At 46.8% G+C, this 15159-nt stretch overlaps 1 protein-coding gene across 1 annotated transcript in view; it reads left to right on the top strand.

The window, feature by feature from the left end:
• Nucleotides 1-316: 316 nt before the first annotated feature.
• as3mt (arsenite methyltransferase) overlaps nt 317-15159 on the top strand; it is a 48506-nt gene continuing 33663 nt past the window's right edge. The window contains exons 1-4 of the mRNA XM_078224346.1: nt 317-654; nt 11859-11910; nt 12370-12497; nt 14680-14830. Coding sequence (XP_078080472.1) covers nt 536-654; nt 11859-11910; nt 12370-12497; nt 14680-14830 — 450 coding nt within the window. The 5' untranslated portion in view covers nt 317-535. The remainder of the gene's footprint in view (nt 655-11858; nt 11911-12369; nt 12498-14679; nt 14831-15159) is intronic.

The following is a 15159-nucleotide window of genomic DNA, read 5'->3' as shown; positions in this document are numbered from 1 at the left end:
TGTCTGTACCTTTAAGACTTGATTAGCTGTAAAGACTCGCATTCCAATCATTATTCTGTAACTTGAGTTTGTGTCTTTATATGCCCTGTTTGCTGTTGGTTAGCAGATCTCCCACTCACCTGACGAAGGAGTGGCGCTCGGAAAGCTAGTGGCGTTTGTTACCAAATAAACCTGTTGGACTTTAACCTGGTGTTGTTAGACGCCTTACTTCATCTATGAACAGCATGGACAGAATAGCCTCCTTCTGAGCCTCAATGTGCCTGCCACTGATTGACAGTTGTAAAGAGTGTGCCTTGCATTATAAAATAAAAACAATGTGTTTACATTTTAATGAAAATCAGAAATGCTGCAAATACAAGGCAGGATTTGAGAGAGAAATGGCAGAGTAACCCTGTTTATGGGAGCCTTTAGGCCACATTAGCTCCCCCACCCCCAGCAATGTTGCAGGACTGTCAGTGAGTCGGAACTCTCCCATTCACAAATCCCCGGGATCTGCGCAAATTTCACTGGCTCCGGGATTCGAACCCTGGGACAGATGATTGACAGCCCGCTGCCTGGTTACGTGGCCGTGCGGAACAGGCGATTGCGGAAATACGCTGGACTTGGAGCCTGCAGGAAGGCAGAGATGGCGCAGGAGCAGTGTTGTGGGAAAAGGTATTTGTTTTTCTATCGCTAACACTAACCCAGCGAGTGTGACAGTCGAGTTAGGGAGCGGGAGCTGCATTAAGTGCTGGTAAACTAGCATAAGCTAACTGTTGACAGTGCAAGATGTTGCAAAATAAATTACTCTCTTGCCTCTCCTGTCTGCTAAACATCATGTTACTTTAATGCCTTTTGTTGCAATTAGTTTGCTAAGTAGCATTTGTACAAGATACACTGCAACAACTCGCCAATGCTTCTTTGGACAGCACTGTAAGTCCAGAACAAGGACAGCAGATACATGGGAAGACCACCAAGTTCCCCTCCAAGTCACTCCCCATCCTGACTTGGAAATATATTGTAAGAAGTCTAACAACACCAGGTTAAAGTCCAACAGGTTTATTAAATAAACCTATTGGACTTTAACCTGGTGTTGTCAGACTTCTTACTGTGTTTATCCAGTCCAACGCTGGCATCTCCACATCTTGGAAACATATTGCCATTCCTTCACTATGGCTGGGTCAAAATAGGGAACTCCCTGCCTAACAGTGCTGTGGGTGTACCTAACCACATGGACTGCAGTCATTCAAGACAGCAGCTCACCACCACTTTTCCAAGGGCTATTTAGGAATGGGCAATAGATGCTGGTCTGACCAGCAACTCCCACATCTCATAAGTGAATACTTAAAAAATCTAGAAGTGTGTGCAATTGGAATTAATGGTGTTTTTTTTTTACAAGATGTCAGCCTGTGGTTGATGTGCAGAGTTGTGTGTTTAATTATAGGGAGGCAGTACAAAAGCAATGGGGCAAGAGTCCAATGTAGATTCATGAAGCTCTTATCAGAATTGGATTGGGCTTTAAAATTATTTACCTTTTTGTTTAAATCTTAGCTGTTTACATTGTGACTGGAGAGAAACCTTCAAGGTCAGGTAGAGGGCATAGAGTCATAGAGGTTTACAGCATAGAAACAGGCCCTTCAGCCCAATCTGTCCACGCCACCCTTTTTTTAAAAAACCCCTAAGCTAATCCCAATTGCCCGCATTTGGCCCATATCCCTCTATACCCATCGTACCCATGTAACTATCTAAATGCTTTTTAAAAGATAAAATTGTACCCGCCTCTACTACTACCCCTGACAGTTTGTTCCAGACACTCACCACCCTCTGTGTGAAAGAATTGCCCCTCTGGACACTTTTGTATCTCTCCCCTCTCACCTTAAACCTATGCCCTCTAGTTTTAGACTCCCCTACCTTTGGGAAAAGATATTGACTATCTACCTTGTCTATGCCCCTCATTATTTTATAGACCTCTATAAGGTCACCCCTCAGCCTCCTACGCCCCAGAGAAAAAAGTCCCAGTCTATTCAGCCTCTCCTTATAACTCAATCCAACAAGTCCCGGTATCATCCTAGTAAATCTTTTCTGCACTCTTTCTAGTTTAATAATATCCTTTCTATAATAGGGTGACCAGAATTGCACACAGTATTCCAAGTGTGGCCTTACCAATGTCTTGTACAACTTCAACAAGACGTCCCAACTCCTGTATTCATTGTTCTGACCGATGAAACCAAGCATGTCGAATGCCTTCTTCACCAGTCTGTCCACCTGTGGCTCCACTTTCAAGGAGCTATGAACATGTACCCCTAGATCTCTTTGTTCTGTAACTCTCCCCAGTGCCCTACCATTAACTGAGTAAGTCCTGCCCTGGTTCAATCTACCAAAATGCATTACCTCGCATTTGTCTAAATTAAACTCCATCTGCCATTCGTCAGCCCACTGGCCCAATTGATCAAGATCCCGCTGCAATTGGAGATAACCTTTCTCACTGTCCACCACACCAATCTTGGTGTCATCTGCAAACTTACTAACCATGCCCCCTATATTCTCATCCAAATCATTAATATAAATGACAAATAACAGTTGGCCCAGCACTGATCCCTGAGGCACTCCACTGGTAAGAATTCTCACAACACCAGGTTAAAGTCCAACAGGTTTATTTGGTAGCAAAAGCCACACAAGCTTTCAGAGCGCTGCCCCTTCGTCAGGTGAGTCTCACCTTACAAAGGGGCAGTGCTCCGAAAGCAAGTGGCTTTTGCTACCAAATAAACCTGTTGGACTTTAACCTGGTGTTGTGAGACTTCTTACTGTGTTTACCCCAATCCAACGCCAGCATCTCCGCATCACATCGCTGGTCACAGGCCTCCAGTTTGAAAAACAACTCTCTACAACCACCCTCTGACTTCTGTTAGGAAGCCAAATTTGTATCCATTTAGATACTTCACCCGTGAGATTTAAGTTCATGCAACAACCTACCATGCGGTACCTTGTCAAAGGCCTTGCTAAAGTCCATGTAGACAACATCAACTGCACTGCCCTCATCTACCTTCTTGGTTACACCTTCAAAAAACTCAATTAAATTTGTGAGACATGATTTTCCACTCACAAAGCCATGCTGACTGTCCCTAATCAGTCCTTGCATCTCTAAATGCCTGAAGATCCTGTCTCTCAAAATACCTTCCAACAATTTACCCACCACAGATGTGAGGCTAACTGGCCTGTAGTTCCCAGGCTTTTCCCTGCAGCCCTTTTTAAACAAAGGCACAACATTTTCCACTCTCCAATCTTCAGACACCTCACCCGTGACTATCGATGATTCAAATATCTCGGCTAGGGGACCCGCAATTTCCTCCCTAGCCTCCCACAACGTCCTGGGATATACCTCATCAGGTCCTGCAGATTTATCTACCTTGATGCACTTTAAGACTTCCAGCACCTCCTTCTCTGTATTATGTACACTCCTCAAGACATCAATATTTAATTCCCCAAGTTCCCTAACATCCATGCTTTTCTCAACAGTAAATACTGATGAGAAATATTAATTTAGGATCTCACCCATCTCTTGTGGATCCGCACATAGATGACCTTGTTGATCCTTAAGAGACCCTACTCTCTCCCTTGTTACTCTTTTACCCTTTATGTATTTGTAGAAGCTCTTTGGATTCTCCTTTGCCTTATCTGCCAAAACAATCTTGTGTCCCCTTTTTGCCCTCCTGATTTCTCTCTTAACTCTACTCCTACACCCCCTATACTCTTCAAGGGATTCACTTGATCCCAGCTGCCTATGCATGCCATGTGCTTCTTTCTTCTTCTTGACCAGGGCCTCAATATCCCGAGTCATCCAGGGTTCCCGACTCCTGCCAGCCTTGCCCTTCACTCTAAGAGGAATGTGTTTACCCTGAACCCTGGTTAACACACTTTTGAAAGCCTGCCACTTACCAGACATCCCTTTTCCTTCCCACAGACTCCCACAATTAACTTTTGAAAGTTCCTGCCTGATACCATCAAAATTGGCCTTGCCCCAATTTAGAATATTAACTTTTGGGATAGACCTATCATTTTCCATAGTTATCTTAAAACTAATAGAATTATGGTCACTGGTCCCAAAGTGACCCCTCACTAACACTTCTGTCACCTGCCCTTCCTTATTTCCCAAGAGGAGGTCAAGTTTTGCCCCCTCTCTAGTCGGGCCATCCACATACTGAATGAGAAATTCCTCCTGAATACACTCAACAAATTTCTCTCCATCCAATCCTCTAACACTATGGCAGTCCCAGTCAATGTTGGGAAAATTAAAATCTCCGACTATTACCAGGTGATTAGACTTTCCCTGTGGAGCTGAGGTGGTTAAATGATGGATTTAAGAGAATCATGAAACTAATTAAAGGGGGGGAACAGAAAAATGTGGAATTCTTTGCCACAAACTGCAGCTAAAGAAGAATCCGTTTATACCTTTCAAACCAATCAAATATCCGGTTAAAAAGGAACTCTGCTGACCTACGTGTGACTCCAGTCCCAGTCCAACTTGAGCTGCCCTCTGAAGTGACTGAGCGAGACATTCAGCTGTTCTAAACCACAACGGGAAAGTCACTGCTGCCTCACAGCTCCAGGGACCCGTGATCAATTCCTGGCTTGGGTCGCTGCCTGTGTGGAGTCTGCACGTTCTCCCCGTGTTTGCGTGGGTTTCCTCCGGGTGCTCCGGTTTCCTCCCACAGTCTGACTGACGTGCCGGTTAGGTACATTGGCCGTGCCACGTTTTCCCTCAGTGTAATCCGAACAGGTGCTGGAGTGTGGCGACTAGAGGATTTTCACAGTAACTTCATTGCAGTGTGAATGTAAACCTACTTGTGACAAATAAATAAACTTTAAAAAGGAGCTGCAGGAGTTCACCTTCTCAGTGGTGATTACAGATGGACGCTATTTGCTGATCTTACCAGCAATGCTCACAGCCTTTGAATAAAATTTTAAAAAGACATAGAAATGTAGGAATTAGGAGTGGGCAATTCAGCCCTTCGAGCCTGCTCCGCCATTTAACATGATCATGGCTGATCTTATCCTCGCCTCAGCTCCACTTTCCTGCCCGTTCCCCACAGCCCTTTATCCTGCTTTCCATCTGAAACATTTCTATCTCTTTCTTGAATCTGTTGATTGATTCTGCCTCCACTGCACTCTGGGGCGACGAGTCCCACAGATTCACAACCCTCTGAGGGAAGTAGTTTCTCCCCACCTCAGCTTGGAGCCTACCTACCTCTCACTCTATGTCTATGACCTCTTGTTCTAGACTGTCCCACAAGGGGGAACATCTGTTCAACATCCACCTTATCAATCCCCTTCAGCATTTTATATTCCTCGATCAGATCCCCCCCCCCTCATTCTCCTGAACCCCAGCGAGTACGAGCCCAGGCTATTCAACCGCTGCTGGTACCACGGCCCTTTCATTCCCGGAATCAATCTGGTCAACCTCCTTTGAACTGCCTCCAGTGTCACCACATCCTTCCTCAAGTAAGGAAACCACAACTGAACACAATACTCCAGATGTGGTCTCACCAGCGCCCTATACAATTGGAACAACATTTCTATACTTTTAAAATCCACTCCTTTTACAATAAATGCCAAGGTTCCATTTGAAGACACGTTATGATTTCCAATTATCAGGAAAGTTGGATGTTTATGTACACGCTGAGGGCAGTGTCAAAACATGTCACATTGTCAAAGATAAAAGATACAATAAATTATGTTCCTGGGGAAAAAAATTATATCTGAATACTAAATGATTGAAAAAGGACCTCCCAGCTGCCTGGTCCCACCTCCCTCTGGGCAGAGACAGACTTACAATGAAATATATTGTGCCTCAGCACAGGATCCTGACCAATGGCGAGGGGGCACCAGTCAGAGCCTGAGAGCTCTGATGAGCCTATCAGCAACCAGTGCAGTGCAACATCAGGCTCTGATTGGTGGAGATCCCTTCGAGCGGGAAAACAGTGTACAAGCAGCACACAGTGGTTAGCGCTGCTGCCTCACAACGCCAGGGACCCGGGTTCGATTCCCGGCTTGGGTCACTGTCTGTGTAGAGTTTGCACGTTCTCCTTGTGTCTGTGTGGGTTTCCTCCGGGTGTTCCGGTTTCCTCCTACACTCCAAAGTTAAGTTGATTCGCCATGTTAAATTAACCCAATGTGAGGGGGACTAGCAGGGGACTAGCAGGGTTATGGGGATAGGACCTTGGTGCAGACTCGATGGGCCGAATGGCCTTCTTCTGCACTGTAGGTTTCTATGATTTGATGATTTTGGAGGAGAGAGCAGCAGTGATGAGGGTCTCTCAAAATAGTTTTTAAAACAGCGGCAGCTCAGGTTTCTTCACAGGTTTCTGGGGAGGCCTGGCATAGACAGGCAGGCAGCCCGAGACAACAGCGAGGTCGTGAGCTTACCATGGAGGGTGCAAGCTTGCGAGGGGCCAAGCGAGGAGGGCAAGTGCTGGCCGGCAGTCATCGAGAGGAGCAGCCGAGCAAATTTCAACCCCCACGCCAGGGTTGAGGAGGGTGGGGGACAATCTAAGTATAAAAAAAGGCAAGCCAATTTCTGACCAAAGCCAGGGTTCTGAGGAGGCCAGAGCAGCCTGAGCCAATACTGGACCTAGTACTGGGGAATGAGCCCGGTCAGGTCTTCAAAGTTTCGGTAGGGGAATATGTGGCAAATAGTGACCACAATTCTGTTAGCTTTAGGATAGTGATGGAAAAGGATGAGTGGTGTCCCAAGGGTAAGGTGTTGGATTGGGGGAAGGCTAACTTTAGTGGGGTTAGGCAGAAATTGGCAGCTCTTGATTGGGAGAGGCTGTTTGAGGGTAAATCCACATCTGGCATGTGGGAGTCTTTTAAGGAACAGTTGTTAGGGCTGCAGGACAGGCATGTGCCTGTAAAAAAGAAGGATAGGAAGGGTAGGATTCGAGAACCGTGGATAACCAGGGAAATTGAGGGACTGGTCAAAAAGAAAAGAGAGGAGTATGTTAGGTCCAGGCAGCTAAAAACGGAGGGAGCTCTGGAGGAGCACAAAGAAAGTAGGAAAGAACTCAAACGGGGAATTAGAAGGGCAAAAAGGGGTCATGGCAGACAGGATTAAGGAGAATCCCAAGGCATTTTATTCATACGTTAGGATCAAAAGAGTTGTCAGGGAAAAAATCGGACCTCTCAGGAACAAAAGTGGGGAATTATGCTTGGAGCCCAAAGAAGTAGGGGAGATTCTAAATGAATACTTTGCATCGGTATTCACAAAGGAGAGGGATGTGTTGACTGGGAGTGTCTCGGAGGGGAGTGTTGAACCGTTGGAGAAAATCTCCATTACAAGGGAGGAAGTGTTAGGTTTGTTAGAGAATATAAAGACTGACAAATCCCCAGGGCCTGATGGAATCTATCCAAGGCTGCTCAGGGAGACGAGAGATGAAATCGCTGGGCCTCTGACGCAAATCTTTGTCTCGTCACTGGACACAGGTGAGGTCCCAGAGGATTGGAGGATAGCTAATGTGGTCCCGTTATTTAAGAAGGGTAGGAAGGATAACCCGGGTAATTATAGGCCGGTGAGCTTGACATCCGTGGTGGGGAAGTTGTTGGAGAAGATTCTTAGAGATAGGATGTATGCGCATTTAGAAAGGAATAAACTCATTAACGATAGCCAGCATGGTTTTGTGAGAGGGAGGTCATGCCTCACTAACCTGGTGGAGTTTTTTGAAGAAGTGACCAGAATGGTTGACGAGGGAAGGGCCGTGGATGTCGTCTATATGGACTTTAGTAAAGCGTCTGACAAAGTCCCTCATGGTAGGCTGGTGAAAAAGGTTGGATCTCATGGGATAAAGGGGGAGGTGGCTAGATGGGTGGAGAACTGGCTTGGTCACAGAAGACAGAGGGTGGTAGTGGAAGGGTCTTTTTCCGGCTGGATGGCTGTGACTAGTGGTGTTCCGCAGGGCTCTGTATTGGGACCTCTGCTGTTTGTGATTTATATAAGCGATCTGGAAGAAGGTGTAACTGGGGTGATCAGTAAGTTTGCGGACGACACAAAATTGGCAGGACTTGCAGATAGTGAGGAGCATTGTCAGAGGCTACAGAAGGATATAGATAGGCTGGAAATTTGGGCAAAGAAATGGCAGATGGAGTTCAATCCTGATAAATGCGAAGTGATGCATTTTGGTAGAAATAATGTAGGGAGGAGCTATACGATAAATGGCAGAACCATAAAGGGTGTAGATTCGCAGAGGGACCTGGGTGTGCAAGTCCACAGATCCTTGAAGGTGACGTCACAGGTGGAGAAGGTGGTGAAGAAGGCATATGGCATGCTTGCCTTTATAGGACGGGGCATAGAGTATAAAAGTTGGGGTCTGATGTTGCAGATGTATAGAACGTTGGTTCGGCCGCATTTGGAATACTGCGTCCAGTTCTGGTCGCCACACTACCAGAAGGACGTGGAGGCTTTGGAGAGAGTGCAGAGGAGGTTTACCAGGATGTTGCCTGGTATAGAGGGGCATTAGTTATGAGGAGAGATTGGGTAAACTGGGGTTGTTCTCACTGGAAAGACGGAGGATGAGGGGAGACTTAATAGAGGTGTATAAAATTATGAAAGGCATAGATAGGGTGAACGGTGGGAAGCTTTTCCCCAGGTCGGTGGTGACGTTCACGAGGGGTCATAGGTTCAAGGTGAAGGGGGGGAGGTTTAACACAGATATCAGAAGGACATATTTTACACAGAGGGTGGTGGGGGCCTGGAATGCGCTGCCAGGCAAGGTGCTGGAGGCGGACACACTGGGAATGTTTAAGACTTATCTAGATAGCCATATGAACGGAGTGGGAATGGAGGGATACAAAAGAATGGCCTAGTTTGGACCAGGGAGCGGCACGGGCTTGGAGGGCCGAAGGGCCTGTTCCTGTGCTGTATTGTTCTTTGTTCTTTGTTCCTTTGTTAATAGCGAGACTCTGGCGTCTTGGAGAGGAGCAGTGGGATGAGTCAACCAGGCCAGCAAGGCTGAGGAGGGCTGGTGGCAATGAACTGAGGGCGAGGTGAGGCGGGGTGAGGAGGCCAGGCTGCAGGTCAGGCAGCCAGTGCGTGAGCCAGGACATTTCCTGAGGCTGTTGTCAAGCAGAGGTGAGGTGCAAGGGCCAAGGAGGCGGCGGCGGTCGTCAAGGGGAGCAACGCAGTGACTCAACCAGGTCAGTGGGACTGAGGAGGGCTGGGCAATGAGCCGAGGGTGAGGTGAGGAGGCCAGATCGCCAGGCAGACAGCCAGTGAGCCAGCACAACAGCAAGGTCATCGAGTGAGCAGGAGCAACCTGAACCCCGGGGCTGAGGGGGACAAATAAAGCCTGTTTTCTCTGAAAATTCATTTGTTAAAATCAAAGAAAGTCAGTCAATCTGAAGTGACGCTATCCATCAAAAACACAGAGAATTGAAGGCGAGGAGAGGGGATGAAGATCGGTAAAGAGTTTGTCATTTTGCTTTCGAAAGTTTGAAGTATTGAGCAGTGCACAAACTGCACATTCCTCCCCATCCACCCCGAGGACGGGTGAATTATCTGATTACTTCAACTTGCCGATTTCTGGAGATATCACATCGCTTGAAAAAATTAAACAAGACGTTCAAGAAGAAGAAGAAGTGGACTCTGAAATAGGAATGGAAATACAAGATACTGCTCAAGCTCATTCTTCTGCAGCTGAAGTGAGGGAAGAAACCCACCCTGAAGACATTGCCTTATGGCCAAAGCCTGTTCCACTGGGGAAGATTGAATATTTCACAATAAATAGACCAGAGGATATAGGCAGTATGGAAAATTGGAGAAAAGAGTTTGATGTTGGAGGCTGTCAGTCCAGTTTTCCCGTTGTCTGTCCTTCGCGTTGTTTTATCAGTTGTGTGAAATGAATCCAGGCCAGCTGTGGAATTTTGGGATTACTGGAAAGTTGTCTTTTGGTTCCCATTGGGACAAATTATTTTCCTGATCTTCTACCCCTCACCCTATGGGGGGTGGTGAACCCTCAGCTGCTCACTCTGTTATCCCAGTGACTATTCATACATGAATTAGTGCATTTATTTAGTTTAGTTTATTTATTTATTAGTCACAAGTAAGGCTTACATTACAATGGCATTACTGTGAAATTCCCCACAGTCCGGCGCCTGTTCGGGTGAATGTACCTAGCCAGAACGTCTTTAAGACTGTGGGAGGAAACCGGAGCACCCGGAGGAAACCCACACAGACACTGGGAGAACATGCAAACTCCGCACAGGCAGTGACCCAAGCGAGAATCGAACCCGGGTCCTTGGCGCTGTGAGGCAGCAGTGTTAACCACTGTGCCACCCTATTTATGTAGCCTCTTTCACCACTTCTGGAATCCCCAAAACTGTTTACAACCAATAAAGTCCTTTTTGCAGTGTAACCATTGGTGCGATGTAGGAAATATAGCAGCTAATTTACACACAGCAAGATCCCGCAACCAACAATGTGAGAATGACAGGATAATCAGTTTTGCTCCTTTGTGATTTTGCTTGAAGAATAAATGTCAGCCTGGACTCTGGAACTCCCCTGCTCCTCTTCGAAATAGTGCCATGGGATCTTTTCTGTCCACCCGAGGGACCACTTCAATGTCTTATCTCAAAGGCAGTGCCTCTAATATGCAGCACCCCTTCAGTATTGCACTGGAGTGTCAGCCTAGTGGACAAGGAGATGCTGTCTGCTCTATCAGGCCTATTCCATCAATACATGATGCATCGGATTGGGACCCATTGATCCCACCTACCCCAGTCCCGTCCCGTCATGGGTATCCTTGGAGAGGTGCAATATTAGAAACAAAATCTTAGCCGAATTTAGTCAGAAACTCTAAAAATTCTTCTCTACCCCAAAAGATAATAAAGTAAACTCCAAAAGACCATGATGACTCCCATCAATAACGCTAAATATTCCACTTTGAACTTCTGTAACATAAGATGTCCTCTACTCAAAGGAGCTCGCCTCTTCAGTGAGGGCATAGTAGCACATCATTTGGTCAAATAATTACGTTCTGTTCCTAGAACACCTTCCAGCTCCACAATCATAGCTGCTCAAGAGGCTAAGACTGAAGGTCGGTCTTCTGAGCACAGTAACCATGGCAGCCATTCCCAAAGCTTTGGAACTCCTTCCCACCTTCCAGACGCTTCTGACTGAACTCTTGCTGTGAGTTATTTCAGGCCGATGCTTCCTTTGATTCCCTGAAATTTGTAAACCCTTCATTAGGAAGGATCTATAACATCCTGTACATCGACCGTTAGTATGTGGGGCTGTTAACTCACAAACTGTGGGTGTACCTCCACCACAGGGGCTGTCGCGGTTCATGAAGGCGGCTCACTACCACTTTGTCAAGGGCAATTAGGAATGGGCAATGAATGCTGGTCCAGCCAGTGGCACCCACATTCTGTGAAAATATAAAAGGGTGGCACGGTGGCACAGTGGTTAGCACTGCTGCATCACAGTGCCAGGGACCCGGGTTCGATTCCTGGCTTGGGTCACTATCTGTGTGGAGTTTGCACGTTCTCCCCGTGTCTGCATGGGTTTTCTCCGGGTGCTCTGATTTCCTCCCACAGTCCAAAGCTGTACGGGTTAGGTGCATTGGGCATGCTAAATTGACCCTAGTGTCAGGGGGATTAATATGTGGATTATGGGGATAGGGCCTGGGTGGGATTGTGGTTGATGCAGACTCGATGGGCCGAATGGCCTCCTGCACTGTGGGGATTCTATAGATCCTATGGAATTAGATCTTCCGTACATATGTTTCTTTTCCCCCCTGTGTAAATACACACAGTCCGAAATGTCTTTTTTTTAAGAGAAACATATAGCCAAGGACAATATTTGATCATAAGTTTTAATATATCTTTTCTAGTTCCTCTTCATCTGAATGTTCGCAAGATTTGGGAATTCATGAAGATGTGAAGGTAAAGTACTTCAGATGAACATGTTACCCTTCTGTTGATCTTATTTTTAATTGTCAAAGCACCGATCTTGGATTGGATTGGATTTACTGAATGTACGTTGGGGTTCCTCACAGTGAGCTATACTTAGTGACTGTTGAGGGAGGGGAGAGTGGCAACGCCAAACTATAACTCTCACGTTCCTCAGCTTTTGGGCTATGGCCTGGTGAATAATTAACGTAACAACTCAAACAATTGTTTGGCTTTAATGCTTATCAATGTGTACATTGCCAGGGCTAGGAATTTGGCCGTCACTTGACCCCGCCAGGGTCGTGACCCTCTGTTTGGAAAACCCTGGCCTAGATGTCTGAAAGAGAAAACCGAACAAACACACTTGTGGGAGAAGGGAATAGAGGGATATTTTCATGGGGTTATCTGTTGGGTCGAATGTCTGGTTTTGTGATGGAAATATTTTGTCGGTAGGATTATTATGGAAAAAGGCTGAAGAAGGCTGAAGATCTGGTACTGAACGCGTGTCAAACTCCTGCCAAAGCTCTCCCAAAGGACCTGCAGGACACATTGAAAGACGTTCATGAAGAAGTGAGCTCCAGGTCTGTCATCAATCCAATATATTTCTTTTCTGCTCAGTTTTTTACTATTGATATTAATCTACCACCCCACGCCCTCCACCCCCCCACCCCTGTGAAGGCGACTCACCACCACCTTCTCGAGGGTAACTAGGGATGGGCAATAAATGCTGACCCAGACAGTGATGCCCGTTTCCCATGAATGAATTAAAAGAATATGAGTGCAGGTTGCTATTGTATTGGTGCTTTCAAAATGAATTGGGAAGCACGGTGGCACAGTGGTTAGCACTGCTGCTTCACAGCGCCAGGGACCCGAGTTCGATTCCCGGCTTGGGTCTCTGTGTGGAGTCTACACATTCTCCCCGTATCTGTGTGGGTTTCCTCCGGGTGCTCCGGTTTCCTCCCACAGTCTAAAGATGTGCGGGTGAGGTGGATTGGCCATGCTACGTTGCCACTTAGTGTCAGGGGGACAGCTAGGGTAAATGCATGGGGTTACGGGAATAGGGCCTGGGTGGGATTTGTGGTCAGTGCAGAGTCGATGGACCGAATGGCCTCTTTCTGCAGTGTAGGATTCTTTGATTCTGTGAATGGATCTCTCGTATTAATCAGATAACTAATTATTTTCTAATGACTGGAGGGTAATGCTTGGGTGCATCATTTTGCTACTAAAGTGAAACTAGGCTTAAATTTTAAAAATTGCTGGAAATTTTGAGTTGAATATGACTCCACTTCAGAACTCAGAAAGTTGCGTTTACATTTTACCTTTGCTAAGTCCACAATCTGTAAGTGACCACAGCTCAGGGTCATTCAGAGTTTAATTGCTGCTTAAGGAAGTTTACAGATTGTGACTGGTTTCAGGTATGGAAAGAAGCATCGTAAACTGATTGTCTTTTGCTGTGAGATCTTGACGCTGGGAAGACACTCAAACATTAAAATGTAGAGGGAAATAAGCAGCTGAAATGACTGTGTATTTTTCAAATGGGAGTGAGGTTCAGACTTTGATTGTGAGCGTGAATCCTTTAATTATTAACTGTGCTGACACTGCGTGTTATCATAATCACTGCTGTAATGACTCTCTCCCTACGGCCAACAGATTTGAATGTTTCCTTGCTGTGCACTTGGACTGTGAGGATCTAAGTCACTGACACAGAGAGAGTAAAGGTTAAAAGATGCTTCCTCTGCCCACAATGGAGTGAAACCACCTCCCAGCAAAAAGTCACTGATGTTTAGACAAAGAACTGGTTGGCAATTCGATTGGTCAAAGATATTCAATATTTTGTCTTACCAGACTGCCAGCCTGATGTGGGACCTCAGGCGGGGTATTGGAGTGGGAGTGGCTAGTGGGGTGGGAGAGCAGTGGGTAGGCAGGGCTATTGAGGTGGGTGGGGCTAAATAAAAACATAGAAGATAGGAACAGGAGGCCATTTGGCCCTTCGAGCCTGCTCCGCCATTCATTACGATCATAGCTTGTCGTCCAACTCAATAGCCCAATCCTGCTTTCTCCCCATAACCTTTGATCCCATTCATCCCAAGCGCTATATCCAGCCGCCTCTTGGATACATTGTGATTTGGCATCAACTACTCCCTGTGGTAATGAATTCCACAGGCTCACCACTCATTGAGTGAAGAAATGTCTCCTCGCCTCCGTCCTAAATGGTCCACCCCGTAGTAGTAGGGCGGGGGTTAGTGGGGCGGGTGGGGCCAGTGGGGTGGGTGCCTGTGAAGACATTCAGCCTGGAGTTGAATAGTGTCGATGAACTTTGCCTCAAGAGGTCAAAGGGAATGAAATTGGACACGGGGAGGAAGGCAGATTGGTCAATACCACATACCTGCTATGTGATTGGTTAGTTCCTCTATCGAGCTCAGCATCAGACATTGGTGCTGTGGACTTCTCCGAGTCAGTGGCGAGAGTGGATGTGAGGAGCTGATTGGCTCTTCACTCTCAGATCCTGGACGGTAACAATGAATGGAGCACAGACAGAAGGCGATTCCGTAAGGAACTGTATATGTTCCTGAAACGGGAAAAAATCCGGGACTGTGGGGAAAGAACAGAGGAATAGGAGTCATTTTCCAGCTGTGTTAAAGAGCCGGCACAGTGTGGGCTGAATGGCCTCTTGTTCTGTGTGGATTGTAATTCTCTCAATGTTCCTGTGCTGTGTCAGTGAAAAGGTTTCTGATTTGAATTTCCTTCCATGTTCTCTGGCAGGTACTATGGATGTGGGCTCGTGGTTCCTGAATGTTTGGAGAATTGTTGGATTCTGGATCTGGGAAGTGGCAGTGGGCGGGATTGCTACATGCTGAGCAAGCTGGTTGGAGAGAAAGGCCATGTGACTGGGGTTGACATGACCAATGGACAGGTATTGTTTCATCTTGGGAATGCACTGGAAGCAGCTGTGAGGGACAGCTCGGTGGATAGGATATTGGTATGTAGATAGGTTGGAAAATTGGGCGGGGATCCTGGATTCAGGATTCAATCCTGGACCGGGGAGCGGCGCGGGCTTGGAGGGCCGAAGGGCCTGTTCCTGTGCTGTATTGTTCTTTGTTCTTTGTTCAGTCAGCTCCTGAAGGGGGCTCGCAAGTGTGCCCGTGCCCGCGTGTGCCCACCTGTGCCCGTGCCTGCCCCTGCGCGCCTGTGAGCATGTGCCCATGTGTACGCTTTTGCAAGCTCGTGTGTGCTTGTGTGTTC

Source organism: Mustelus asterias, chromosome 11 (assembly GCF_964213995.1).
Source record: "Mustelus asterias chromosome 11, sMusAst1.hap1.1, whole genome shotgun sequence".
NCBI classification, from domain to species: domain Eukaryota; kingdom Metazoa; phylum Chordata; class Chondrichthyes; order Carcharhiniformes; family Triakidae; genus Mustelus; species Mustelus asterias.
Note: the sequence above shows the minus strand (reverse complement) of the source record. Positions and strands in the feature narration are given on the sequence as shown.